This window comes from Choloepus didactylus, chromosome 11, assembly GCF_015220235.1.
Source record: "Choloepus didactylus isolate mChoDid1 chromosome 11, mChoDid1.pri, whole genome shotgun sequence".
Classification (NCBI taxonomy): Eukaryota; Metazoa; Chordata; class Mammalia; order Pilosa; family Megalonychidae; genus Choloepus; species Choloepus didactylus.
The window spans coordinates 12805221-12833121 of NC_051317.1; the positions used below are offsets into that span (position 1 = coordinate 12805221).

General features: G+C 45.3%; 1 protein-coding gene across 3 annotated transcripts in view; it reads right to left on the reverse strand.

Annotated features, from left to right (window-relative positions):
• ADRA1B (adrenoceptor alpha 1B) overlaps positions 1–27901 on the reverse strand; it is an 82712-nt gene that overhangs the window by 52779 nt on the left and 2032 nt on the right. Inside the window, exons 2-3 of one of the 3 annotated variants that reach the window (XM_037798970.1) lie at positions 12701–12764; positions 11045–12188 (exon numbers count right to left, since the gene is read on the reverse strand). In XM_037798970.1, coding sequence (XP_037654898.1) covers positions 11045–11993 — 949 coding nt within the window. In that variant the 5' untranslated portion in view covers positions 11994–12188; positions 12701–12764. Of the gene's footprint in view, positions 1–11044; positions 12669–12700; positions 12765–27901 lie in introns of those variants that run through there. The other 2 variants (XM_037798969.1, XM_037798968.1) reach the window with 2 other exon arrangements.

Sequence of the window (27901 nt, forward strand, 5' to 3'; positions counted from 1 at the left end):
TTTATTTACAAATATTAAACCAATATTAGTAGTAATTCCTGCTTCCAACAACATACAGACATATGAAATTGTGTCTTTCCTCCTTAAATCAGTGTTCTCTTAGCTCTCTCCTGATTCATCTTTCTCTGGACTGTGGAGGCTGTAGGTTGCCAGGTTCTCTCTCCTCCCCATCTCAGGCTCTGACATGAAATGTAGGTACTATTGCATGTTCCCACTGTAAACACCCTTACTCTGAATTTTCAAATAGGAGATACTTGTATTATTCAAATCGAGATACTTGTGAGAATAAGAGGCAGGTTATAATAATAATCAGCTTTTGATAGTGTCTCGGGTGCACTGGGATGGATGGTCACCCATATTGTGCAAGGATATACTACCCAACAAATAAAACCCAATGTGTCTTTAGAGCACTAGCAAAGCTGGGCTACCTCTGTGCCACATTGGAAATATTATGTTCCCCAGAAGAAGTGATATTCTTTGATGCAATCTTGTGGGGGCGGGCTTCTCAGTCTTTTGATTAGGTTGGAAACTTTTGATTGAGTGTTTCCATGGAGATGTAACTCACTCAACTGTGGGTGAGAACTTTGATTGAGTTATTTCCTGGAGGTGTGGACCCCACCCATTCAGGGTGGGTCTTAATTAGTTCACTGGAGTATTTAAGAGAGAAGCTAAGAGCCAGCCGACACAGACCCAGATGCTTGCTGAAGACTGGAGATGCTTGGAGATGCAGACAGAAAGACATCTGGAAATGCTAAGCTAAGAGAAGAAGTCCAGAGTTTGCCCTAGAGAAGCTAAGAGAGGACCCTCAGATGCTTAGAAAGAAAGCCATTTGAATCAGAAGCTGAAAGCAATGCGATCTGGGAACAAAGGACCAGCAGATGTTAGCCACGAGCCTTCCTAGCTAAAGGAGGTGTTTCGGATACCATCAGCCTTTCTGCAGTGAAGCTATCTCCTTGTTGATACTTTAGTTTGGACACTTTTATGGCCTTAGAACTCTAACTTTGTAGACTAATAAATCCCCTTTATAAAAAGCCAGTCCATTTTTGCAGTTTTGCGTAATGACAGCATTAGCAAACCGGAACAACTTCCATTTTGGGGGGAAATAATTTGATACTATAAAGAGTCAGAATGTTGTTATCCTTTCTTACACTTGTTTTAGGGCTGTGTGTGTGTGTGTGTGTGTGTGTGTGTGAATTTAGAATTACATTTGGAGGTGGGGGCAGCATTCACTTCTCAGTAGCTTGGGCCTATAAAGGTTTTTCAATTTGGCCCTGCTGTAAAGCCACCTCGATAGTTTACTCCTCTCCTGCTTCTGACCATATCCCTCCCAGAGGTGAGAGGGGGTTGATGAGGGCTAGGAAGGTGAGGGAAAGTGGGGCTGATCAGCAATGGGCAGGTCTCCCCCAGAGATGAATGGAGTGGCAGCCTTGTAATAATAAGGACACTCCTGCCTTGCATCCTCTCTGGTTTTTACCTACCCAATCTTTCTTCCTTGGTGTCATAACCCAGTCCACATGGCCATTTGGTTTTGGAGGAGCAGTCCATGACAGTCTTCTTCTCATGTATTTGTGGCAGTTTCAGGGAATGGGACAAGTCACTTAACCCTCTAAGCCCATCTCCTCACTTCCAAAACGGGCTAACCAGTAATACCTATCCAATGGGCTGTCAGGAGGTTCAATGCCCAGTACACACACTATGAACTGTAGCTGCTACTGCTGTTTCTACAGAGAGTCTACTATGCATGCATCACTGGGCATGGGAGATAAGATGATTCGAACCTGTCCTTGAGGAATGTGCAGCCAGCTGGTGCTGCTAAGGTGTGTATACCAATCTTGATCCCCATGGACAAATGTGACAAGCACCATAAACAAGGTATAAAGGGAGTGATTGCCGCCAGGGAAGGAGGTGGGAATCAGGGAAGCCTTCATAAGAGAGGTGTAATCAGAACTGGGGATTTATAGGTGGGCAGACATGGATATTCAGAGGAGGAACATAATTGGCAGAAGGGCAGTATAAGTGAATGCTCAGCAGAAAGGAAATGCAAGGCATATTTGGGAAATGGAAAATAATGCTATTTGAATTAGAGTGCACTCTTAATTCTTCTGCTGAACTCACAGTGCTGCTCATTCATTTGTTCACTTAACTTCTGTGAACACCTGTTGATGAAAGATTGGGTCCCTGCTTACAAGTTCGCAGTTTGTAGAGGAGAGAGATAAGTAGATCAGTCATAAGGCTGTTAGAGATAGCCATCCCTGGAGCACTGGGGTGTGAGCAGAGGGCATCCAATGGTAAGCCCCAGGCCCATCTCTTGCATGCCCCCTCCAAAGCCCTAGAAGGGGCCCTAGTGGTGTTTCCTCCTGGTCCTATGATTTTGCAAAGTTTTCCAAAGTAAGATATGTTAATGGTAATTGGCTAAGATCACTGTCTGTCTCCATTCTGACCACCCTCTGTGGTTCTTCACCTCATGTGAGTGGTGTTTTAAGGGTCAGAGGCATTCCTGGGAGCCAGCTAAGAGGAGGCTGAGTTAAGATATATTTTGTTTGGGTTCTGGTGTATGTTTGTGTAAGGTTTGCAGTCTTTCTTTCTGCATAGTTAGGTTATCACTAGCCAGAGTTACTGCAAGGTGGAAAAATGACTTCCAGAAATACTCCCCTGCCCAGGGCGTGGATCCACAAAAGGAGCGTGTCCTGTGTCACTGGCAACTCCATGTATGCGGGTGGTGGAGGAGAACTGAGGTCTGAAACATATGCAGCCAGAAGCTGAACTGTGGAAAAGTCTTCTGAATCTCATGTGTTTTCCCAAACGTGATGAAAATTTTAAAGATGCATGTGACATTACCAATAACAAGTTGCCAAGCTAAAAAAGGTCTTCTAAACTATCAATAATGAAAGGGAAATTTTGGCTCATCTTGCTAGGGAAAAGACAAAATTAATTTTATATTCGCTGTATTCTCACTAGGATACAGTGCCTCTGGGTTGTGGAGGGATGGGCAGCCACTCCACCCTTCCTTTCCTCTTACTCAGAACAGACTCAGGTCTTCCCAGTGTCATCTTACACTTCCTTTAACTAGGGCTCAGAGCCCTACACCTAGGGCATCCCCAGTGATGAGCACTTTCACATTATCCATAATGTAGATTCCAATCCTGGGCACCTCCAGTGATAAGCCTGTAAACTTATCTGATTGCACAGAGTTATGGGTTGAACTGTGTCCCCCCAAAAGACATGCTGAAATCCTAACTCCTGGTACTTGTGCATGGGACCTTATTTTCAAATGGGGTCTTTGCAGATGGAGTCAAGGTAAGATGAAGTCACAATGAATTAGAGTGGGAGCCAATCCAATATGACCAGTGCCCTTAAAAGAAGAGGATAAGAACACAGACAGGCAGAGAGAGGAGAAGGTCATGTGAAGACAGAGCCAGAGACTGGAGTTTCACTGCCACAGGCCAAGGAGCACCTGAGTCTACGAGAAGCTGGGACAGGCAAGGAAGGATCCTCTCCTAGAGGCTTTGGAAGGAGCTTGGCCTGCCGACACCTTGATTTCAGACTTCTAGGCTCCACAACTGTGAGAGAATAAATTTCTGTTGTTTTAAGTCACCCAAGCTGTAGTAGCTTGTTCTGGAAGCCCTAGGAAACTGAGACAACTAGATTTGAATTCAGGTTCTGTCACTCGTCTGCTGGGTGGCCTGAAGCAAATTACTCAGTCTCTCTGTGCATCCATTTCTTCATCTGCAAATTGAATACAATGACAGTGCCCATGTCATAAGCCTTTGGAGAGGAGGGGATGAGAGAATATGCAGAATGCACCCCCCCAGCACGATGTTGCACAGGAAACCTGGCACCAGCAAGCCTACCTAATAAATGGTAGCTATTAGGGGTATTATTATCAGATGTGGTCAGGAGCACAGTGGCTGCAGAAACATCCTGCAGATATGGGAGAAACCAATTTCCCAGTGCAGCCCGGCGGCCATCAGTTATTTTTATGAGCCACACGCATACTCAGGTAAAGGGCATCTCCTGCCTAACAGATCTTAATAGGCCCATCTGTGATGGCATTGCAGTTACACAAGCACCTTCTGGCATCTGTGTGGCCTGTTTTGGCCAAGCAGGGTGGGGGTTCTCTGCAACCAGCCCCCATCCTGCTGTTCCAACCAGCCATAACCCTTCACGCATCAGCCTCCCTGCTCCCTGCTCCTGGATCCAGTCTGCCAGAATCCGACAGCAAAGCCGAGGCCGCCTCATTTATTCATCCCTTTCCTTCCTCCTTCCTTCCCTCTCTCCTCTTCTGCTTTGCTCCCTCCTTCCTTCCTTCTTTTTCCATAAATATTTATTGTGTCTAGCCACCATGGCATCTTCCATGATTCCCAGACTTCAGGAGATTCACAGTAAAATTAAAAAAATAAAAAAATCAGGAGGGAATTGACATAGGGTTACCATCTTTTTATTTCACCAAGTAGAACTTTAGAAAAAGAAAAACTACTATCATCATGACATTACTACCGTCATTCCACCAAAGCAATGCTATTTCAGTGCCCCAAATAGAAAGGACATTGTCTTTAGAATAAAAGGACAGTCATTTATATTGAATACATTTAGTTTTAAAAAAAGCACTTTCCTAATGTTTTTCCCCTTTTTGGCAAGAGCAAGTGAAAATGTTGTCACACATGGGCACCAGACCTCAGACAAATGTTCTGGAAGCACTGTCGTAGCAGCAGAGATGATATAAGGAAGGCTTATTGAGTTTCAAATGTGGAGACAGATAGACTCTACCATTTACTAGCTGTGTGACTTTGGGTGAGTTACTGAACCTCTCTGAACTCTAGTTCCCTCACCTGGAAAGACAGGGGCCTGATGCTTACCCTGCAAAGGGGATGTGAGAATTACAAGTGATACAGGGTAGTTTGTACTGAGCAGTGCACCTAGTAGCTTGAAGGTGTTTCCACCATCCCATTCTCTTCCCTTTCTGCAGGGAGGCTCTAGTTGAAAGAACTCACCTTCCCTTCAGCTAGCCTTGCTGTCCTCCTCCACCCGGAAGGGCCCAAGGGACTGGGCAGGACTGGGAAAGCTTCTGGCTGTCCTTGGCTCTCCACAGGGTACCCCTCCCGGGGTTCTCAGGCATGGGGGAGGATGGGTGCTTTGCTGGCTGCATAAGATTGACTTGAGGAACTCGTTAAATCTTGAGCTCCCCACCAGACTAGAGATTCTGATACAAGAGACCTACAGTGGGGCCCAGGAATCTGTTTTAAAAAATAGGCCCCTGCCAAAGAAACAGCTAGGTTTGCCGTAGCCTGGCTTTGGGTTGTGATATTTCTGTCTGTTCAACTCATAAAGGTATCTGGCAGGTCATTCCTAGAAAAGCATCTTATGAACCCATGTGAATGGGTCTGAGGAAGGAGAAATCTTGGACATGTTTGACTCCTACTCTAGTCTTCCTCTTGTCAATAAATAGTACCTCCATCCACCCAAGTGGCTGCGCTGAGAAACCTGGGGATCCTTCTGGACATGCTTCTTTCTCACTCTAACCCTCCTACACATAACTAGCCCAATTTCAAGTCTTTGAATCCATCTGCTTCTCTCCACCTCCACTGCCAGCACCTTTATCTAAGCCACCACCCCGTCTTACTGTGAGTGTAAGGCTCCTGATGGTTCCATCTCTTGTCTGTGCTAGACACACCATCCTGAGAAGTCTTTTAAAGACATAATTCAGATAGCATCTCTCTTGTACTTCAAACACTTCGATAGTGGCCAATGCAATTAAGATACCATCTAAAGTCTTTAATTTGGTCTAAAAGTCCTTGCATGGTCTGGCTGCACCTATCTCTCCAGCTTGGACTTGTACCTGCCTCCCCTCTCCTCTGCAGGCTCTGCTGTTCCCTACCCCATCCTGTCTCAGGACTTTCAGGTGTGTCTTTCCTTCTTTCTGGACCCCCCTTCCACCTGTCCCCTTCACTGAATTATATCCTCCAAACTGTTAAGGATTCTGTGTATCTGTCACTCCCTCAGGGATCTCTGGTATATGCTTCTGCAACATCTCACCTCTTTTCCTTCAAATCATTCCTCATAATTTGCATTCATGTTTATTTGTGTGTGTATGGTTTTCAAAATATGCGTGTTCCCCACCAGAACTAACTTCTTTGAGGGCATGGAACATAGCTATTTTGGTCATCACTATATCTGCAGCACCCAACAAATGCCTGGACATAGTAGGCACTCAATAAATAAGTAATTTGTTCAGCGAATGAATGAATGAATAATTAAAGACAGGCACCCAGGTCCCTAGATGAAAGGCAAGGTCCACTCAAGGTCAGAGGTGACTGCTGAAGGTGCCTGACTATGAGGGACCCATGCTAAAGTGCAGGAGGAATGGAGAAATTCTAGCCCTGAGCTGCAACATGGAACGGCATTCCCTGACGACTCATGGGGGGTTCCTTTTTCAGGGGTGATTTGGGAGTGGAAGAAAGGCAAGGTTTTACAACAGAAGCACAATAAGCAGCTTGTGACTGAGGCTCTGGTGTTCCTGGAGAGCATTTTCAGTGAGAGAAGCTTGGGAGCAGATGGCAAAGAGGCCAGACATTTCCTTGGTGCAGTGGCATAGGCTTAGACCTGTTCTGACTGACCTGGGTTCAACTCTAGGCCCTATCATTTGCTTGCTGTGTGACCTTGGGCAGGTAGTGTAGCCTCTCTGAGCTTCAGGATATTCCTCTGTAAAGAAGGAGCATTTACTCTCCCCTGGAGGGGTAGCTGTTAGGATGAATGAGACAATGCCTTAGAGGCTCTAGCAGAGTGTCTGGCACATAGCACATATTCAATAATAAGATCTCACTAGCTGGAAGCCTCCTACTGGCAGGGGTCATGTTTGTTTTGGGCTCAAAAACCCAGGGCCTGGTGTACTGCCTAGCACATATGGAAGCATGGGAAGTTCTGTATTAATTACTTGACAAATGATAAATTATTTGATAAATTATTTTCCATCTACAATAGGATTTCCCTCTTCCAGGAAAACCCTATGTGCAAAAATTTCCCCCTCATCAAGTACTGAAACCAATGGCTTTCCTTGTGGTCAACTCAAATCCCTGGGTTTTGAAAACTCTGCACTGGAGGGTTAGTATGTGCGTTTGTGGGGAGTGGCTCTGCCTTGAGTCATCCCTGAGACCCTCACCCTCCCTTGAGCTCTCCTGGGAGGTGGAAATCCATCAGCCCCAATTTGAATGGGAGGGCTGGAGAAACAAACCAATGAAGGAAGGGATTCCTGTTTGGTTCCAGTGTTATAGAGAGCACAACTGTTTCTTTGAAATTGACCTTCATTTATTTGGAGGGGAAAGCAGTCAGTTCAATAATGGCTTCCTGGTGCCTTTCAGCATTTTGAAAGACGGAAGAAAGATCTGGAGCGAGGCAAGGTTCCAGTGTTTTCTAAACAACTCACTAAGCCCAGCTCCCAGTTGGCTGCCCAGCACTTCCTGCTACCCCTGTCCATTGCAATGCACATCCCTCAATAGTGGGGCTGCTTCTAGAGACCCTGACAAGGCCTTCCCTGCATAGTTGGGAGCAGGCCTTCATTATAATGCCTGGCAACTGAAGGTTCTCTTGGACATCTTGTCATGCCCATCAGGTAGAAATGCTGCCATATTATATTCCAATTATTTCCTGTCCCTCCTTGGCCTGATTCCAGGGGCTGAATAAAGAAGTCCTTGTTTGGCGTTGTCCATCCCTGCTCCCGAGTGAGGGCTGGTCCCTGGCCTGACTTGGTCTGAGGCTGCAGGGAAAGGGTGGGGAGGAAGTGTGGAGGGGTTCCAGGTGGGGAGAGCCCAGCAGGACATGAAATGCCCAGCTCTGTAGGCAGCCTGCCCCTGCTCCTGAAAACAAAAATAAGGGAGGAAGGAAAACAAATGGGCCCCCTGAGCAGGATCCTGCAGAGGGCATGGCTATTTTCCCTCCCTCCCAGGAGGAATCCCAACCCTTCTCTCCCACGGAGAAAACAAACGCAGCTATGGAAATCTCATGCCATCCATCCACCTGGAAGTCTACCTACAATTGGAAGTCACTCCTACCTACACTTCTCTGTTCACCAGAGGCTGTCTTCCCCAGCTCTGCTTTTCCCCCTTATGAGAGAAAAGCCCTTCGTGGAAAATTTGAATTTGGGGTCTTCATCAGATTCCAACAGAGGTGTTCTACATCAAGCTACTTCTATTTGGGTGTTATTTGACTGAGAGGTACTAGAAGCCCACATCTCCATTTTGCTGAGATCCTCTCCCTCAATTAACTAAGAAAACATTAATCAAGCATCTTCTCTGATTGAAGCTCTTGGGTATCTCGGGGTCTATCCCAAACCTAAGGCAGTCCTACCTGGAGCTAACATTCCTCACATGCCAAGGTTTCCAGAGAAGGATGAGGATGGAGTTGGCTCAGGGACAGCACACTGGGGAATCTTCGGAGATCATGACACAGGTGGTCAGAAGGTTTTTGTCTGATCGCATTAGGGTAGGAAGAGCATCTCACTTTCCATGGCATGGGAAGAAAGGATCTGACAGCCTGGGGGGAAGGTCTCAGAAATGCATGGACAAAAAAGAGGGAAGACTCTGGGACAGTGTATGTGAAAGAGTGCTGGGTGGGGAGAGACTGAGGAGGTTTTGATGAATTGAAGAAGAGGGCCCAGTGGGAAGCCACCTCATGCCAAGTCACCGTGTGGTTGGGGAAGGTCAGAGATTTGCAGCATTGAAAATCCTGGCATCCAGGATGCTGGAGCCTGAAGGGAGCTGAGAGAGCCTCTGTCCAGTGCTTTCCAAAGCCCCATCTGCAGATCACGTCTTCAGAATCACCTGGCAGGCAGATTAAACATGCAGATTCCTGGAAGCCATCTGAATTACTGCATCAGATTCTCTGTGGAATGCTCCCAGAAAGTGACATTTTTATCAAGTGATTCTGGTCCTTACTAAAGTTTGAGAGCCTGTGATCTAGTCCAACCCTCTCATTTTCTTGAAGTGAGATCTGAGGCACAGAGAGGTAAAGCAACAAGTCTAGGCTCACAGAGCTAATTGATGGCAACACCCAAATGAGAACTTGATTGCTTCTGATCACCAGAAAACTGGCTGCTTTTTTCCTCCTCACCTGTTTGGAGTGTTTCCCCTGCCCTCTAAAGCCAAAGGCCCCTCCTCCTTTGATCCATCCTGTATCCTTCTGGGGCCTTGTCTTTTCCAAGGATGCTCTTGTTGAAGCCTCTACAGGCTGGAAGACCAGGGCAGAAGGAAGAAAGGGGAAACACCTGTTTCTCTTCCGAGCCTTTCCTAGTACATGTGGTATTGCAAGGAGAAAACACAGTTATTCCTGAGGGGCGATTGGAGTTGGTTTGTGATATTAATAGCTAACTTTGTACCAGACACTATGTTAAGTGCTTTACATGCATTAGTGCAGACTCTATGAAACAAATATAATTAGCGCCATTTTGCAGATGAAGAAACTGAGGCTCACAGAGTCGCAGTCATTTGCCCAAAGTCACACAGCTAGCATAGCAGCCAAATCACTTCTTTGTACAACTGTAATTTTTGCAATGCCCCCCAATGCAGTGTGAACCACCATCTACTTTAACCCTCCAAAAGCCTACAAAAGCATCTGAAAAGCTTGCGAAAGAAAAAGAAATCTTCTCTGCAATGAGATTTGATCACTCCTGGGGGTTAGAACTTCAAACCCTTTCCACTAACACTTACCATTGAAAATATTTCTGAGAAGCATCTGCTGGCAAGCCTGCCTTAGAAAACATGACATGGAGAGTAGGTTAAATTACTTCTTTTTTTTTTTTTTTCCATTTTCTTTTTTTATAAAGGAAACTCCTGATATCAGTTTGCTTTCTTTCCATTTGTCTCTTTCTCTTAAAGCAGTGTGTCTTCAGAATTCCAGTTACTTGAGGGTTTTGGTTATACTCAGCTCTAACTGAGACCCTGGTGGGACTGCAGGCAGATGTGGCCCATGCATGCAGCAGCCATCATCTCTCCCAATATCATGACACAAGACTGTGCCTTGACCATCTCCCTCCATTCATTCTCTGGGGTGTCCCCCAGGGACATAAGAAGAAATCAAAGCAGATCAGTGCCTCAGAGAAGGGATGAGGGATTCCCAAGCCAGGTGGAAATCATGTCACAATATCCTCCTCCAGGTTTCCCTCTTCAACAGACCTCCTTACAAGAAATCAGGGAGCCTTTTGATCAACTTGGTTTGTAGGACCACCGAACAAAAGATGATGGTTGCATTTTTATTGAGGGGAAGGACCCACCTAATTCCATTCTTACTGGGGGAAGGTCACTGGCAGTGGAGGGATGACTGCAACTTAATTCTGGGGCATTCCATAAATTGCTTGAGTTAGGAACATTTTTGGATAAAACTGAGAATGTGTGACACTGCGGTCATCTTCCTCCTCCTTCAAATCTCAAGCTTTAGATAACTTAAAGGCTGGTTGGGGCTGTGCTGCTGTAAAATACTCTTATTAACTGGTAATGAAGGGAGTGCATTGAGGTGATAGCAAGGGGTGAGGGGATGTGAGGGGAACACCACCTCTGCAAAGCTCTTGAGAAGCGTGGGTCTCGGTAAGGGCCCTGGAAATGCTGAATGAAAACTGCCTTTCTGTGTACGAGCTGCCTCCCTGCTTCCCAAATGCCGCGTCTGCAGTAACTACAAACTATTTTGTATGCTGCATTAGTGACGCTGCCTTAGCAGACACTTCATTACTACTGAAATAACTCCGGTGTGATGCTCAAACCTGGTGTCCTTTTCAATTATTAAACCAAGGCTGCTGAATGAGTCATTCCATATACCAGATTTTCCTGCCGTGGTTCTATCTCATGTGGCTAGTACCCCAGCGTGTTTCACTAACACCTGAATTGGTTCTTAGCCAGCTACCCAATCTGCAAAGCCTTTGCAGAATAAACAATTCCATCCAATCTCCAAAGACACACAGACTGCATCAAACACACACACATACACAAAACTTTATAGTAAGCTCATCAGTAAACCCAAGAACCCAAAATGCCCAGTTCCCCTCTGCCAGTCCCCAACTTACCAAGTGGTAGAGCAATGAAGAAGGGTAGCCAACACAAGATGAACATGCCGACCACAATGCCCAAGGTCTTGGCTGCTTTCTTTTCCCTAGAGAACTTAAAAAGTTTGACAGCTATGGAACTCCTGGGGTTGTGGCCCTTGGCCTTGGCACTGCTGAGGGTGTCCTCGTGAAAGTTCTTGGAGTGGATCCTCAGGGTCAGCTCCTTGGAGTTGGACATCTCCTTCATGACCCCTGCCTCCAGGTTCTTGGTGGTCCTCTTGGCGACGATGTAGACCCGGCAGTACATGACCAGAATGACCGCCAGAGGGATGTAGAAGGAGCCCAGGGAGGAGAAGAGAGCGTAGAAGGGTTCTTCGGTGACCCCGCATTCCTTGTCATCGTTGGGTGCCGGCTCCTTCCACCCAAGGAGAGGCCCAATGGAGATGACCGTGGACAACACCCAGACACTCAGGAGAGCCAAGATGGCCTTTCTCCGTGTGACCAATGTGGGGTACTGGAGGGAGTAGCGCACCCCAATGTAGCGATCAATGGAGATGGCACACGGGCTCAGAATGGACGCCGTGCAGCACAGAACGTCCACGGCAGCCCAGATGTCACAGAAGATCCGCCCCAGCACCCAGTAGCCCAGCACCTCCAGGGCAGCTGAGAAGGGCAGGACGGTGAAGCTCAACAGCAGGTCGGCGATGGCCAGGTTGACAATGAAGTAGTTGGTGGGCGTCCGCAGATGCCGGTTGCAGGCCACAGACAAGATGACTAGGATGTTGCCCACGATGGCAAAGAGGATGAAGGCGCCCAGCACCAGGCCCACAGAGATGGCCCTGGTGATGTCCAGCTGGGGCAGTGTGGAGTTGCTCGAGGTCTGGTTGGGGCCAGTGAAGTTGGCATTTTTCAACTCTCCCCAGTGGGCAGGTGCTGATGTGTTGTGGCCGGTGTCCAGGTCGGGATTCATTTTAGAGTCCACCCTCCATAGCCAGGGGAGTGATTGGGCTCAGAAGGGCTGCAGCGAAGGCTCCTCAGCTGCCCCGAAACTTTGCTGCCACCGTGGTCTTCTCCCCAGAGGCGCCCTCCTGCCGAGAAGTCATCGCCCCCGGGCCACCCAGCCCGGCAGCACGTCTCCTGCCTGCACCGAGTCGCTCGTTCTCGCCTGTCAGAAGGAGGAGGAGAGGGGACGAGGCGGCAGCTCCAAGTTTAATGGTCCACGTCAGGCGCGCCGGCCGGGCTTGCTGGGGAGCGGCGGGGCGGAGAGGGCGGCAGGGTAGGGGGCGCCCGGCTCTGCCCGGCCCGCGGCGGGTCTGCGGCCAGCGGCGCCTCCTCCGCCGAGCGCCGAGGAGGGTCTGCTTTCAATGAGCCGCCTCTGGGCTGACTGCATGGCGGTGACATCAGGCGGGGGAGCCCGGCGCCCTGACGCCGCGCGGCACTAGGGGGCAATGCGGGTCCAGCGAAGGCGCCCCTGGCCCCGACGCCGCCACTGCTGGTCAAGCCGGGAGGCCGGCTGCGCCCCTCGACCCCCAGGGCAAGCCCTCTGCAGGGGGCGTGGGAGGGGATGGAGAAGCCACCTGGACGCCGGGATCCCCTTTGCCCACCTCAAAGTGGCCTACTGGGATTATTTTCCTTTCTATCACTCTTCAGTTTCAAAAGTGGGGTGGGGACGCTTACCTCCAATAGAGGGCACCTGGAGTGAGTCCCCTAGATTTAGGGAGATAGGCAACTTGTCTGGCACCTGAAAGAAAGAAGTCCAGGGTTAGGCAGGTGAGTGGGACGTGAGTCAGATCTGAATAACCCCCATCCTTTATCTCCTATGTGAAACCTATCCAGCCTGATAACACACCCCCATCCTCCTGCTTCCGTTCATCCATTCATTCACTCACTCACTCACTCACTCACTCACTCTCTCACTCAACAAATTGTTACTGAATATCCACTGCATGTCACCAGTCCTGTTCTAGGCACTGTAAGCATAGCAATGGAATAAAATGGACAAAGATCCCACACCCTCAAAGAGCTTATGTTCTAGTGGGAAAAGACGGTCAAAAATAAGTAAGCAAAAAACGAGATGTGTCCTGTGATGAAGAATGTGGAGAAAATAAAGCTGGAGGGGGAAATGGAGTGGTGGGTGGGTATGCAATTTGAAATTTTAAATGGGGGTGCTCGTGGTGTCACTGAAGTTGTGTCTGAGCCAAGGCCTGAAGGAAATGAGGGTATTGTTAGCTAGTTGACTCTCTGGGATGGAGGTTGAGGTGGTTAAGACAACCCAAAGCATCAGGGGAAGGGACTGGGGTGGGGAGTCTTGGTCATTTTTTTTTTTTTTTTTTTTTCCTTTCTGAATGATATCCATATTAGACATTCAGCTACAGGGACAGACTCCTAGAGGCAGGTGAAAGGTCCTTAGGAGGGAAGGTATAGACTAAAAACAGTGAAGGGAGAGCCCAAGTTAGTTACCATTTATCCAACACTTATGTCCTAGATGGTGTACAAAGTTCTTTTTGCATTTCCTCATGATCCTACAAGAGAAGTCCTATTATCATCATCATTCCCCTGTTGTGGAAGGGACACCAAGGTCCAGGGATGTTGAATTCTTTGCCCAACTCTGCATAGCCTTCAAGCAGAGGATCTGAAACTGAATCCAGCTGTGGGTCAGTTCTAAAGTTGAGCACATAATTGCGGTGTCACGCTTTTCCCCTGGGGACTTGGTAGGGGATGGAATGGTGGTTATAGATGGAGCTGTCTTCCAAGCAGTAAATTTTGGAGCCTCAGCTACTAGTTCTGGGAGGGAACTTCTATTTATTGAACTCCTATTGATAGCCCAACATTTACCTCTTTTCCTTTGCTCCTCATAAAAACACATCGAGAGAGGCATAATCATTCTTCATTGACAGATGAGAAAACTACGTTTCAGAGAAAGGTATTTACATTCCCTAGGTCCTATGGCTAATGGATAGCAGTGACAGTGAAAGCTGGAGATTGAAAAGTAAAGCTTCATCCCTCTTCTACTCTTGTCCTTAAGTCTGCATCTCAGTCTTTCCATGCCCTGCCCTGTGTTGCTCTAGGTAATCACTACAACCTGAAATTCAGAACTGGGGAATGAGAAGGTCACTCAGAGTGATTTACATCTTAGCTCTTCAACCTAGAGGTAAGTTCTTAACGTCCCTCTTTTTTTTTTTAACAGCATAGAAACCATCCGAAGTGTATGATCACTGGTTCACAGTGTCATCACATAGTTGTGCATACAGCCCCATGACCAAATTTAGAACATTTTCATTACTATAGAAAAGAATTAAAATAAAAAAGACAACCAGAATCCTCCACACTCCTTATCCCCCCATAATATTGACCCGTAGTATTGGTGTGGTACATGCATTACTGTTGATGAAAGAGTATTAAAATATTGCTGTTAACTATAATCCATATTTTGCAGTAGGTACATTTTTTTTTCCATATACCCCTCTATTATTAACTCCTTGTAATAGTGTCATACATCTGCTCTAGTTCATGAAAGAATTTTTTTATATTTGTTCAGTTAATCATGGACATTTTCCACCACAAGATTCACTGTGTTATACATACCCAGGCTTTAACTTCCAAATTTCCTTCTGGTGATATATATTGACTCTTAACTTTCCTTTTCACCACACTCATACACCATTCAGCACTGTCAGTTATTCTCACAATAACCTGCTACCATCGCCTCTGTCCATTTCCAAATGCTGAAGTTCAACCTAGTTAAACATTCTGCGCGTATTAACCAACTGCTCCCCATTTTGTATCTTCATTCTATATCCTGGTAACCTATATTCTATATTTTATGACTATGAGTTTATATATTATAATTAGTTCATATCAGTGAGGTCATAAAATATTTGTCCTTTTGTGTCTGACTTATTTCACTCAACATAATGTCCTCAAGTTTCACCCGTGTTGTCGCATGCTTCAGGCTTAACCTTTTTTTAATTTTAATTTTTTTCTGGAAAAACAGATGATCATACGCCTGTTTGAGATTTAATGAATGTATGGATCTTCTCTGGCCAAAATGCACAGACTCTTACATGTATCATTTCAAGGGGTTCTCTGAGGCTAAGAAATCTCATCATAGAGACAGCCCTGAAAACAGATTCTTTTTTCCTATCTCAAACTGGTATGAGTTGTATTTGAAGATTTGAAAAAAGGAAGTCACAGGTTTATAGTGATTTAAATCTTCAAGAGCTCTCAGAGCCCTCTCTTGCCCATCTGCCCCTTTTGGAGGTGGTCCAGGAGGCAAAGAGAATTGGCAAGCTCACATGGCTAGTCAGGTGCAGAGCTGGTTGTCAAACTCAGTTTCCCTGGCCCACCAGTTCTCCCTTTGCTGCAGTGGGAAGCAGCTCATGACAGCAGGAGTTTTTAGACAGTGGGATATGATACTGGAGAAACTTGGGCAGACCTGTGCCAGGGGTCTTTATGATGAGGACAGATTATCCTTTGTCCTGGGCAGCTCATATATGAATCTGTCTGGAGATAGGGGTCTTGGTCAGACAATCTTTTGAGGTCCTCTAGCTCCATGTGATTTGGCTTTCCACCCTGGATAAAGTGGCTCCTGTAGCAATTTCTGCTGCTCCTTCTCCCAAGCATCTTCCACAGTGGGGTGGGGTGATGTACACTCAATTCTCACCATTCCAGAATATGTTCAAATTTAGGATGAAGGCATTCTCTTAAACTGGTTTATACCCAATGGGAGGTAGGAGGAGGAAAAAAGATGCCAGTCATTTGGCATGAAGCTGGCAGTTTGCACAGACAGGGCTGTGGGGAGGCAGAGGGTGGAACAGAATGAGCAGCTAGTTCCAAGTTCACATTTTGATTATGGCGGCCCATTTGCCATTTCCCTGGGCATTAATTTCACCAGCTATTGAACAGCCAGCAACACACCATTGAAAGGAGGCTGTCTACATAATCACAGTAACCAGTTGCATTGTGAAAACTCAGTCTATCAGACATTTTTCTATGGTGGCAAACGGCTGGGTGGGGCTGGGTGGGGAAGAGCAAATATGAGGCTCAGAGTCAGTTGATACTTGTTATGAAAGAGAATAGTTTGTTACCTAGATGGGAGCTTACATTTTGATTCAGATGTCAGGACATGAAAGGGATTATTTTTTATTCTATTTTATTATTCATTTTTATTGAGATATATTCACATACCATGCAGTCATACAAAACAAAGCATACATTCAGTTGTTTACAGCACCATTATATAGTTGTGCATTCATCACCAAAATTAATTTTTGACATTTTTATTACCACACACACAAAAATAATAAGAATAAAAATTAAAGTGAAAAGAACAATTAAAGTAAAAAAGAACACTGGGTGCCTTTTTTTTTTTTTTCTCTTCCCCCATTTTTCTACTCATCCATCCATAAATTAGACAAAGGAGAGTGTGGTCCATATGGCTTTCCCAATCACATTGTCACCCTTCATAAGCTACATTTTTATACAGTCGTCTTCAAGATTCATGGGTTCTGGGTTGTAGTTTGATAGTTTCAGGTATTTGCTGCTAGCTATCCCAATTCATTAGAACCTAAAGAGGGTTGTCTATATTGTGTGTAAGAGTGCCCACCAGAGTGACTTCTCGGCTCCTTTTGGAATCTCTCTGCCACTGAAGCTTATTTCATTTCCATGAAAGGAATTATTAAGCCAGATTTGGAGGTTCAAAATCCTGCCACACTTCAGACATGTTGTCATTTACTAGTGTCTTTGACGAAGGCAAAATAGACATCCTGCCATATGGCAAACAGGTATTAGCCTTAATAGTAACCATGTACCAGGACCCCACTAAGGAACCTTTGCTAATAGCCCTTTACATGTGGCTCCTCCCCTCCCTTCCCTGGTGATAACTCTTAACACCTCTGGTTGATATTTGACCTATGGAATTGACCATTTGTTTAGGTATCATGAGGATACAGACAATATTTCATTTTCTTGGTACTCCCTGGGGCAAAGCCAAGCACTGAATTCTGACTCACACAAGGATTAGGGAAAAGAAACTTTTCATTATCCATCTTATTATATGAGAAACCTCTGATGCTGTGAACTCCCATTTCTGCAAGCCCTCTAGGAGGAGCTGCCACTGAGTTTGACCTATGGGGAAACTGGGACTGTAGGAGAATCAGGGATCTGCTTAGGGGATCTATGGGAGGAGATCTCTAGTCTGTGCTTGTGCAGTTTTGTAGCATTCTCCCTCTCTAGCTCTCTATGATTTTCAAGTCCACCAGCTGTTTCTAGAGCTTCTACTCTGTGTAAGGCATCACACTAGGTGCTGCAAATGAATCAAAGATGAGTTAGATAAGTAAACAACAATTGAACACTGAGCCAGGTACTGTGGGAGATGAGGACAACGGTAAAGCCCTCATAGATGCCTACTATTTGCCAGTACTGTGCAGGAGCTGTATGTGCATTTACTCAAATCTTCATAACAATGCAAGTTAGGAACTATCCTCTTTTTACAAATGAAGAAACAGAAGTTCAGAGAGGTTCTGTGACATGCCCAAGGCCATTCTGTGAGAAGGCGGCCTTGGTATTCAAAGCATCGTTGTCTGGCTCCAATGCTTGCATCCCTCTCCCCGAACCAAGCGGGGACTTAAAAAAAAAAAAAAAAGGAAGAAAGAAAGAAAGAAAGAGAAAAATAAAGGCAGAGGAGGGCTCAGTCTTAGCCCATAAGAAAATTATAGCAGAAGATAGAATGTGATCAGGTCCCTGAATGAGTGAGGCAGAGATCAGGGAGGGGAAGGCAAGGCAGTGCTATTCCAGAGAGAAGGTTCTGCAGAGGAGTTTCTTAGATCAAGCTTCCTTGCCTCCCAGGCCAGCACCAGATCTGCAGAGGAGTAGAGACCAGACTTGGATTCTATTTCCACCTCTATTATCTCATAGCTGCTAATGTCACCTTGGGTAGGATAATGAAGTGATTAACAGCCTGAACTTTGTCATCCAACAGACCTGGTTTTATTTCTCAGTTCCAACAGTTTATTAGCTGTGTGTCCTTTGCCAAGTCACTTAACCACTCTGAGCCCAAATTTCCTCATCTGGAAAATGAGCATAATAATAGTCCCTACCTCAGAGGACTGTGGTGAGGATTAAATGTGTGTAAAGTGTTTAGCACAGGGTAATAGCAATAATATTAACCAAGAGTTATTGAGTGTTTACTATGTGCTAGGCATTGTGCCCAAAGTGCCTTATCAATCCCTATAATAATCCTAATCAGGTTGATGCTATTTTCATCTCCACTTTATACATGAGGAATGTGATGTTGAGAGTGGTTAAATGCCTTGCCCAAGGTCACATGGCTAGCAGGTAGCACAGCTGGAATACAAAGCACCCAATAAATGAGGCTGAATACCGAAAAAGAATTGGAGATGTGAGGCATTTGCTTCGTGAGGTAGGCTGGAGTCTTCAGGGAGTTGAAGGAGAACATTTGCCCCTTCCAAACCCCGGTGGAGAGACGAAAAGCACCCTTTCCTCTGGGCAGGGTACACTGGCCAGATCAGAGGCACTTCCTCTGCCTCCAAAGGAAGCAGGACAGAGGCTCCCAGGAATGAGGGATTTCAGCTCTCTCCTGGCAAAACTGCTTTTCTGTGGTAATTACAACATGTCACTCTTTGATGAGCGTGGATTCCCCCACCCTAGAAATTCCAGCCACACAGCATTCTCTGGAAAGGTAGAGAGAGCTCGGTAGCAACGTGTGCTGGTGAAGATTGTTTGCAGAGTCATCCAGGAGTTGAATTCACATCACATGTTTTGGGAGAGCCCAGGAACCCTGAATTGTTGGCTGGGGTGGGAGGGCATAGTGCACGGGAGCAGGGAATCTTACAGGTCTGCTGTCTCCAGAGCCAGAGAACTAGTCCTTTCTCCCTTAGGCTCCAGTAGCTACTCTGGTGGAATATGGTTAACATGTTGCCAAAACCAACCCAAGGTGCTACAGGGGCAGGGCAAGGGGGAGTTTGTGCCACTTTCTTTTCTTTTCTTTTTTTTTTAAATTCAGTTTTATTGAGATATATTCACATACCATACAATCATCCATGGTGTACAATCAACTGCACAGTACCATCTTACAGTTGTGCATTCATCAACCCAATCTATTTTTGAACATTTTCCTTACACCAGAAAGAATCAGAATCAGAATAAAAAATACAAATAAAAAAAGAACACCCAAATCAACCCCCCCCCATTCCACCCTATTTTTCATTTAGGTTTTGTCCCCATTTTTCTACTCATCCATACATACACTGGATAAAGGGAGTGTGATCCACAAGGTTTTCACAATCACACTGTCACCCCTTGTAATCTACATTGTTACACAATTGTCTTCGAGAGTCAAGGCTACTGGGATGGAGTTTGGTAGTTCAGGTATTTACTTCTAGCTTGTCCAATATATTAAAAACTAAAAAGTGTTATCTGTATAGTGCGTAAGAATGTCCACCAGAGTGACCGACCTCTCGACTCCTTTTGGAATCTCTCTGCCACTGAAGCGTATTTCATTTCCTTTCACTTCCCCCTTTTGGTCAAGAAGATGTTCTCAATCCCACGATGCTGGGTCCAGATTCATCCCCAGGAGTCATATCCTGTGTTGCCAGGGAGATTTACACCCCTGGGACTCAGATCCCACGTAGTGGGGAGGGCAGTGAGATCACCCGCCAAGGTGGCTTAGCTAGAGAGAGAGAGAGGGCCACATCTGAGCAACAAAGAGACACTCAGGCGGAGACTCTTAGGTGTGCCATTTTCTTTAATGACAGCCATTGCTCTGCCCAAGAACTGTGGTGGCTCCAGAATTTCTCTAAAAAGGGTCTTTAGGTTGGGATCTGGTTTAAATGTGGAATTGCAGGTGTGTTTGCACCAGGCTTTCCCAAAGACTGAACTGTCACTTGCCTATATCCTTGACTGAGCGCAGGGAGCTGATGGAGGTTTTACTTGGGCTAAAGCCTTCCCAAGTCACCTTGGCTCTGCCACTGTGAGGGATCTACTTTTAAACTACATTTGTTGAAACCATGAAAGTTTTTTTAAAAAAAGCTTAAAGAAATAAACTCTTCACGGCTGGCTTTTCAAGACACTGATCCCTCTGGGATCCAAGGTCACAAGTCAGGATCACAGACCTCTGAAATGCCAGAGTCGGAAGGACCCTAGAGATCATCTAGTCCAGGGGTCAACAAACTACAGCCCGGACGGCCCTATATAGCCTAATGCCTGTCTTTGTAAATAAGGCTTTATTGGCACAGAGCCACACCCCCTCATTGACACGTGGTCTGTGGCTGCTTTGGGGCTACAATGGCAGAGTAAGTTGTTGCGATTGCAACAGAGACCGCCTGTCCTGCAGAGCCTAAATTATTTACTATCTGACCCTTTACAGAAAATGTTTGCTGACTCTGATCTCTCCCAACCCTTTCATTTTTTTATGTGGGGAAACTGAGGTCCAGAGAGGAGAAGGAATTTGCCTCAGGTCAATTGGTACGTGGCAGAGTTGGGCTCAGTAGCTGGGAGGCTTGACTCTGCCTCGATGGTTCTTTTGTGCCACTTCCTGCTGCCATTGGTTTCTGCAGGCTGGCACAAGCTCTGGGGTTAGGCAGACCTGAATTCGAATCCCAGCTTCAGCTGACCAGATGGGTGACCTAGGATAAGTGATGCAAATTCTTTGAATGTCTATTTTTTTCATCCGTGACCTGGGAATAATGCTTTTTACTTCTTGAAATAATGCACATACCAGGTAGTTGTGAGAATTAAATGGCTCATAAAAAATACTCAATAAAAGCAGCTACCACTATTATATTGGTGTCCTCTGTGACTTTATATGTATTAATCGTATCTCCCCAACTCCAAATTTCTTAAGTGAAAGGGCTCTCCCTTACCAGTGTTTCTTAAACTTTTGGGGTCCTAGACCTTGTTGAGAATCTGTCCCACACTCTTCCTGAGTTCCTTACAGGGGCTTCCCCAGTGCCAGGTTCCCAGCAGGGCACTGGATCCATTGATCTCCACCCTATTACTTCTTAATTTTGTTGGCTGAGCCTCTCCCCTGCTAATTCTCTCTAACTAGGTGTAACCTCTTTCATTCTTGGGCCACAGAACTAATTCAGTGTTTCACCGTTTATCATGGAGCAGAACTTGAACTGAATAAAGTGAATTGGCATCGGCCTTCCTTGTCCTCCTGGAGCTCACAGTCTATGACCTGTAATGGGAATGAGCATCTGAGGGTGCGTGGAGAATTGTGTCTGACACTGAGCAGGGATGTGAGTCGCATAAGGAAGCAAATATTACTACTACATAATAATAATAAATAATAAATAAAGGTCTCAAATGTCTCCATCCTTCCTCTTCTCCCTCTTTTGTGCTCTCTGAACCAAACAATCCAGCCCTTTCGGGGGATTTGACCACCAAGTTCGGAAAGGTCTAAAGGAAGTGGTGGGAACCTTGTCCTCGGGGGCATCTAAAAATTGTATCTGGACAAAGTGCTAGAGCCCCAGTTTTGGAGAGAACAGACCAGGCCCCTGGGGAGGCAAGAAAGTGAAGACCTAGGATGTTTTTTTGCCTTTTCTTCTCCATTCCCCAGCAAGGGAGACAGTGTAGGACCTGGGATGGGGGTGGGCATGCTTGGGAAATGGCTCATGGCTTCACTTTGGGCCCCATGGGTCTGGTAAAGCAGAGAGGAGGCTGAGAAGAGGCTGTTTTCCTTTGCCCACCCCTTTTGTGCAATGAGGAATGCTGGGACAGGAAATGCCCCGTGTTTCTCAGCTGTTTATTGAGGGTCAAACAGGCAGATTTGGAAGGTTGCTTTAGGAGTCCTGAAAAGATGGGGGTGGGGGAGGTCCTTGGTTTTACTGCCTCTTGAGGGACTGCTGTGGTGAGTGCTTGGGGTAGGGGATGGGAGGGTTTTGTGGAAACTTCTAGACAGGAGCAACCTGGTAATATGGCAGTTAGCAACATGGTGTGCATTGCAAATTCCTGGGAGGGCCCCCAAATCTCTCCCCTGCCCTTTGGTGTGTGATCCTATGAGAGGTAAGCATTGGCTTCTCTCTTTGGCCCTGTTTTTATGGTAATGAGTATGCCGTTATGCACCACGCATCCTGCCAAGCTAACTCAGATGCATCATCTCATTTAATCTCCTAGAGAACACTTTTACATTGGATATTGTTATTCCAATTTATAGATGAGGACACTGAGGAGAAGAGAAATTAATTCATTTGCCCCAGGGTACCCAGAGGTGGGATTAGAGAGAGGCAGTCAGACTCTAAAGCTGATGCTTTAGAAATATTCCAGATTCCACAAATTTGGCTAGTAAGCTGGCCTTGCTGCTAAACAAAACCAAAGGACCTTCTGGGCAAACACCAGCAGGCCAGGATGGCAGAGGTTGTTTGGGGCTGTGTGCTCATGCACAATGCAAACACACGCTCTTCTCCAGGGCCAGATCCAAGGATTACGTACCTCCTTCTAGCCCCTTCCTGGAAACCTCTAGTGAGCTCACAGGCTCCTATCAGCCTTGTGTTTCAGCTCTTTCAAGGAGAAGTGTGAAGCGACCTAAGCCAATAATTGTCTTTAGGGGCTGGAAATGTTTTTGATCCCATGATGGCAACTAGCTGTTGTCTCTCTCCATTCAAGAGAGAAAACGAGCAGCTATAGATTCCAAAGACAACATGACAGATGCCAATTAGCCCTAAGGAAGTGGCTTATCACACACCAGACTAGTTTCATGCAGACAGATCAAATTCTAGCTCCTGCCACTTCCTAGCTTTCTGACCTTGTACAAGCTACTTAGTTTATTTAAACTTCCATCTGTTTATCTGTAAAATGGGGATTTTAATAGTATTTACCACATAGAGCTGTTGTGAGGATTAAATGGGGGCTGTGCCTGGCACCTAGAAAACTCTCAATAAATGTTAGTTATTGTTGATGTTTTGTATAATCTTAAAAACATACAACAGGTTTCTCAGTATCCAGAGTATGGATTTTCCTGGTTGATCTCTCAGCATCCTTCCAACCCTTTACTTGCAATTGATGAAACTGATTCCTTTGTTTTTTTTTTTTTTTTTTCCTTCTTTCTGATATAAATAACCCTGGACAAATGGTGACTGGAAGAATAACAATAATAAAAAAGTAGCTAAAAATTTATAGCTAAAATTTATTGAGAACTTACTGTGTAATAGGCATGGATTACATATTTTACATGCATTACCTCATTTTCTCCACACCAGAACCCTATCAGGTGGGCAGAAATAACATATTTGGCCTTTGAGATGCAACTTCTAAAATTGGCTCTACCTCACCCAGAGAGCCCAGGGCTTGCTGGGTGTGTATCGATGCATGGAGAACTCGCAGTGAGATTGGAGACCACTCCAGGGTGGTGCTGGTGAATGGGGAATGAGGTGTGGTGGGCCACGGACCCAGTGGGCTTGCCATGCAGAGAGAAAGAGAAACCCATCTTGTTCTAGCAGGCTGTCAGCCTGTAATCCTTGGGCTGGTACAATTAGTGTCAATAGTTATTTTCTTTGTGTATCAGACCAAAGAGGCTAACAGGCTGTAACTCATCGTATCAGAGGTAGTGCCCTAAAAGGGCAGAGGGAGGAAAGGGGTCCATGTGAACTTCTACCTAATCCTAGATACTGCAGAGGAGACCAGGTCCATGAGAAGGGGAAGAGGAGAAGGAGGAAAAGGGCAGGAAGTGAGACTGATGAGTGCCCCAAACTCCAATGGATACTTATTTTCAATTAAATTCCGGGTTCTGAGTAGAGTGGTGAAAAGAGAAAAAGAATTCAGTCTGGAGCTGTTTTCTCTCAAGTCAGGCTGGGGAACTTGCCCCTAAAATAGTTGAGCCAGCGCTTGATATGATAGTTCAGCCCTTTGCTGTCACCTGAGAACTTCAGAAAGTTCTTTTGCTCAACCTGGGGGCCTGTCCACTTCAACCTTCTTGGTGCTGCCCCACCAGGAGCCCAGGAGTTTAAAAAGGAAGAAATACGGAGCCACTGAGCAGGCAACGCCTACTCTACATAGCTAGTGATGCTTAACTTTACTGGGATGAGTCACCCAGAGTGGACCTTAGTATGCAGATTTCTGGGCCACACCTCCAGATATTCTGATTCAGTAGATCTGAGGTGAGGACTAAGAATTTATATTTTTCACAAGTAACCCTAGTGATTCTAGACCATATTTTGAGAAACATTATCTTAGTCCAATATCCTCATTTTACAGATGATCCAATGGGGGCCCAGAAGTACAAATGATCTGACTGCCTCATAGGGTTCTTGTAGGATCTAGGTGTTCTGACCACCAGTCCTGCTACCTGTCTTGCTTCCACTGGACCCACTGAAAATAGCTGCAGCCATCACTTGCCCTCACATCTTTGCCTTTGAAGGGTCGTCTTCACTTCTGTGCTCAAGGGTCACTCCCTCAGGGCAGACTGGCTTGCACCACCTTCCCACCTCAGGGTAAGTGAGGGTCCTTTGTTCCCTGGTCCCAGAAAACCAGAATCCCTCTCCTTCATAATATTTACCTCGGTTTGTAGTTATACTGTCACTCATGTGATTATTTGATTAGCAGCTCTCTTCCTCCCTAGACTTCAGACTAAATGAGAGCAGGGACAGTGCTTCTTTTCATTCTCCGGAGGGCCTAGAACAGTGTTGTACAGATAGTAGGCAATCAGAAAATATTTATTACAAGAATGAATGAATGAATGAATGAATGAAAATGGCAGGTTGAGCTCAGCCTTAATTGAAAATCAAAATAAAGGAAAATTTGTGAAACTTTTGTTTTCAATTGGCTTTCTCTTTTTAGGATTTTTTTGTGTGTGTGTTCTTGTTTTTGGCTTAGACTATTTGATTCCAACAGTCCAACCCAGCCTGGAAACCAGAGCTACCTGCAGGCAAAATTGTGTAGCAAGACGTTTGCTTTGTATGTCTATCTATCTAATCTATGAATCTATCATCTTCTGACTTCATTGTGAGTTTTGTGTTGTGATCCATTCCCCTCTATGCAACCTTCCCTTTCTTTCAACTGTAACCCCTCCCCAAGATTCTGATGCTCTCACATTGCTCCGGCAACCCTTTGGCCTGAACTTTTCTGTACTTGGTCCCAGTATACCAGTGCAACGTCCTATTTCCTCTAGGTCCATGACTGTTAGGAATTCTTCAAAGTGATGGATTCCTGCCAGCAATGGATAATGACCTAAAATGTTGTCCCTTCTCCCATTTTTGAACAAACTAAAATATCACTTTTTTAAAATTAAATTCTGTTTTATTGAAATATATTCGCATATCATACAATCATCTGTGGTGTACAATCAAGTGTTCACAGTACTATCATATAGTTGTGCATTCATCACCCCAATCTATTTTTTGAACATTTTCCTTATACCAGAAAAAGTAAAAATAAGTATAAAAAATAAAAGTAAAAAAGAACACCCAAATCATCCCCCTCATCCCACCCTATTTTTCATTTAGTTTTTGTACCCATTTTTCTGCTCATCCATCCATACACGGGATAAAGGGAGTGTGATCAACAAGGCTTTCACAATCACACTGTCACCCCTTGTAATCTACATTGTTATACAATCATCTTCAAGAGTCAAGACTACTGGGTTGCAGATTGATAATTTCAGGTATTTACTTCCAGCTATTCCAATACATTAAAACCTAAGAAGGGTTATCTATATAGTATGTAAGAGTGCCCACCGGAGTGACCTCTCCACTGCATTTGGAATCTCTCAGCCACTGAAACTTTGTTTTATTTCCCATCCCCCTTTGGTCAAGAAGATGTTCTCAATCCCACAATGTCAGGTCCAGATTCATCCTCGGGAGTCATATCCTGCATTGCCAGGGAGATTTACATCGCTGGGAGTCAGATCCCATGTAGGGGGAGGGCAGTGAGTTCACCTGCCGAGTTGGCTAAGGTAGAGAGAGAGAGGGCCACATCTGAGCAACAAAGAGGCACTCAGGGGGAGACCCTTAGACACGATTATAAGCAGGTTTAGCCTCTCCTTTGTGGTTACGAGCTTCATAAGGGCAAGCCCCAAGACAGCGCTTGGCATACCAAGCCGTCAGTCTTCAATGTTTGAGAGAACATCAGCAACAACCCAGGTGAGGACATCCAACGCTCCCACATTTCCCCCCAGCTCCTCAGGGGGGTCCTGCACATATATTTTTATTCTCTGCCCAAATTACTTTGGGATGTGTTGCTATTTCACACTAACCTATATAAACCCACCAGGTCTCACTTCCTATTCAAAGTTCCATGTAATTATGGTTAAAATCATCACTTTTGATTCAAAAGTGTGTGTTCCAATGAGCTGGTCAAACCTTCGATATTAGGGATCATCTTCTATGGAACCCAAGATACACTGAGGATAAGAGGAAGATTCCAATAATCAACAAATATTTGTTGAGTATGTGTTAGGATCTGAACAGCATATAAAGATGAATACAAAGCATTTCTTCCTCTGAAAAATCTTTCTGAGGAGGTGAGTCATGGACTTACATTCAATAACAGTGTGGCAGTTAAATAGCACTTCAGGGGCCTCCAGTCAGTGTTTAGTTATTTGCCACACAAATAATGGTAACCACAAGTGCTATAAGTTTAAATTAGACCATGTGTATAAAATGCACTTTGTATTGAGCCTGGCACATATTGGGCCCACTCAGTAATGTGAATTCTTTCCTCTAAGGGATGGAGAAGTTTTTCTGGGATGGAGTGGAAGCAGATTTTGACTCCATAAATTTACCCATTTGTAGTCAGAATTGATTTCTATTTAGAAACAATTATTCTCTTTGCTTTATAAAGTCAGTCCCCTAGGACCCAGCTTGTCCACACTTTTTTACCTTCTGTGTTTTCATAGAAGGAGAGAGGCATTCAGAACCAGAGCTGGAAAGCACTTTAGAAGTTATGTAGCCCTTCTCTAGTTTCACAGATGGGGAAACCGAGGCCAGACAAGTGACTTGACTGTGGTCACTCAAAACCAGAACTGAGGCTTTCTGATTCCCAGCCCAGTGCTCTTAAAAATAAATATGCTAAGATAAATATATATTATTTTCATTATTTAAACACTAAACAAATAAAAATAGCTTTTAAGAAATTATCAAAGTGAATTGCACTTAGGGTAAAACTATGGAAAGGTATAGAAAAGAAAAAGGAAATCACTTTTCATTTAACTATCCAGAGAGGTTATCACTATTGTCATTTTGGCAAATGTCTTCTAGACCTTTTGCAAGTACACACACACACACACACACACACACAGACACACACAAGAGCGTAGTATTTAGACCCATAGCTTGCATTCAACTTTCCTTTGTCCCCTGAGTTCCCCACCTCTTAGAGTAGGTGACCCTCCCCTGACCCAATCAGAGCCAATGGAATTTGAAGATAAGGCTTGGAGCAAGGTGTGGCGGTATGTTAGCTGTCATATGACCACAACAGGGAGCCTGTTGGTGTGGAGTGGAATGGAGCTGTGTGATGTCAGCACTCCTTACCACATGTTCCTACAGGAGTCACCAGAATACTCCCATCTTCTGCAGGAGCTAGTTGGCCATTATCAGAGGATCTACTTCTTAGGTACCTTAAGCAAGTCACTTAATGTCTTATTAATGACCATCAGCCTTGGTCAATAAATGTGATCATGAATGTAAAACCCAGTAGTCCCTGAGAGAAACAGGATTAAAGTCCTTCTGTTGCGGAAGAGGAAACAGGCCCAGAGAGGATGCTGGGTGCATCCGAGAGCACCAGCCATGTGAAGCAGGGCCAGGCTCTGAGCCCAGCCTGGCACTCTCTCCAAACACTGACATTATAATTCCAGGCCTGTGGTTCCACACCATTATCTTGGTTGATTGTCATTTGGCAGATGAGAAAACCAAGGCAGAGAGGGGA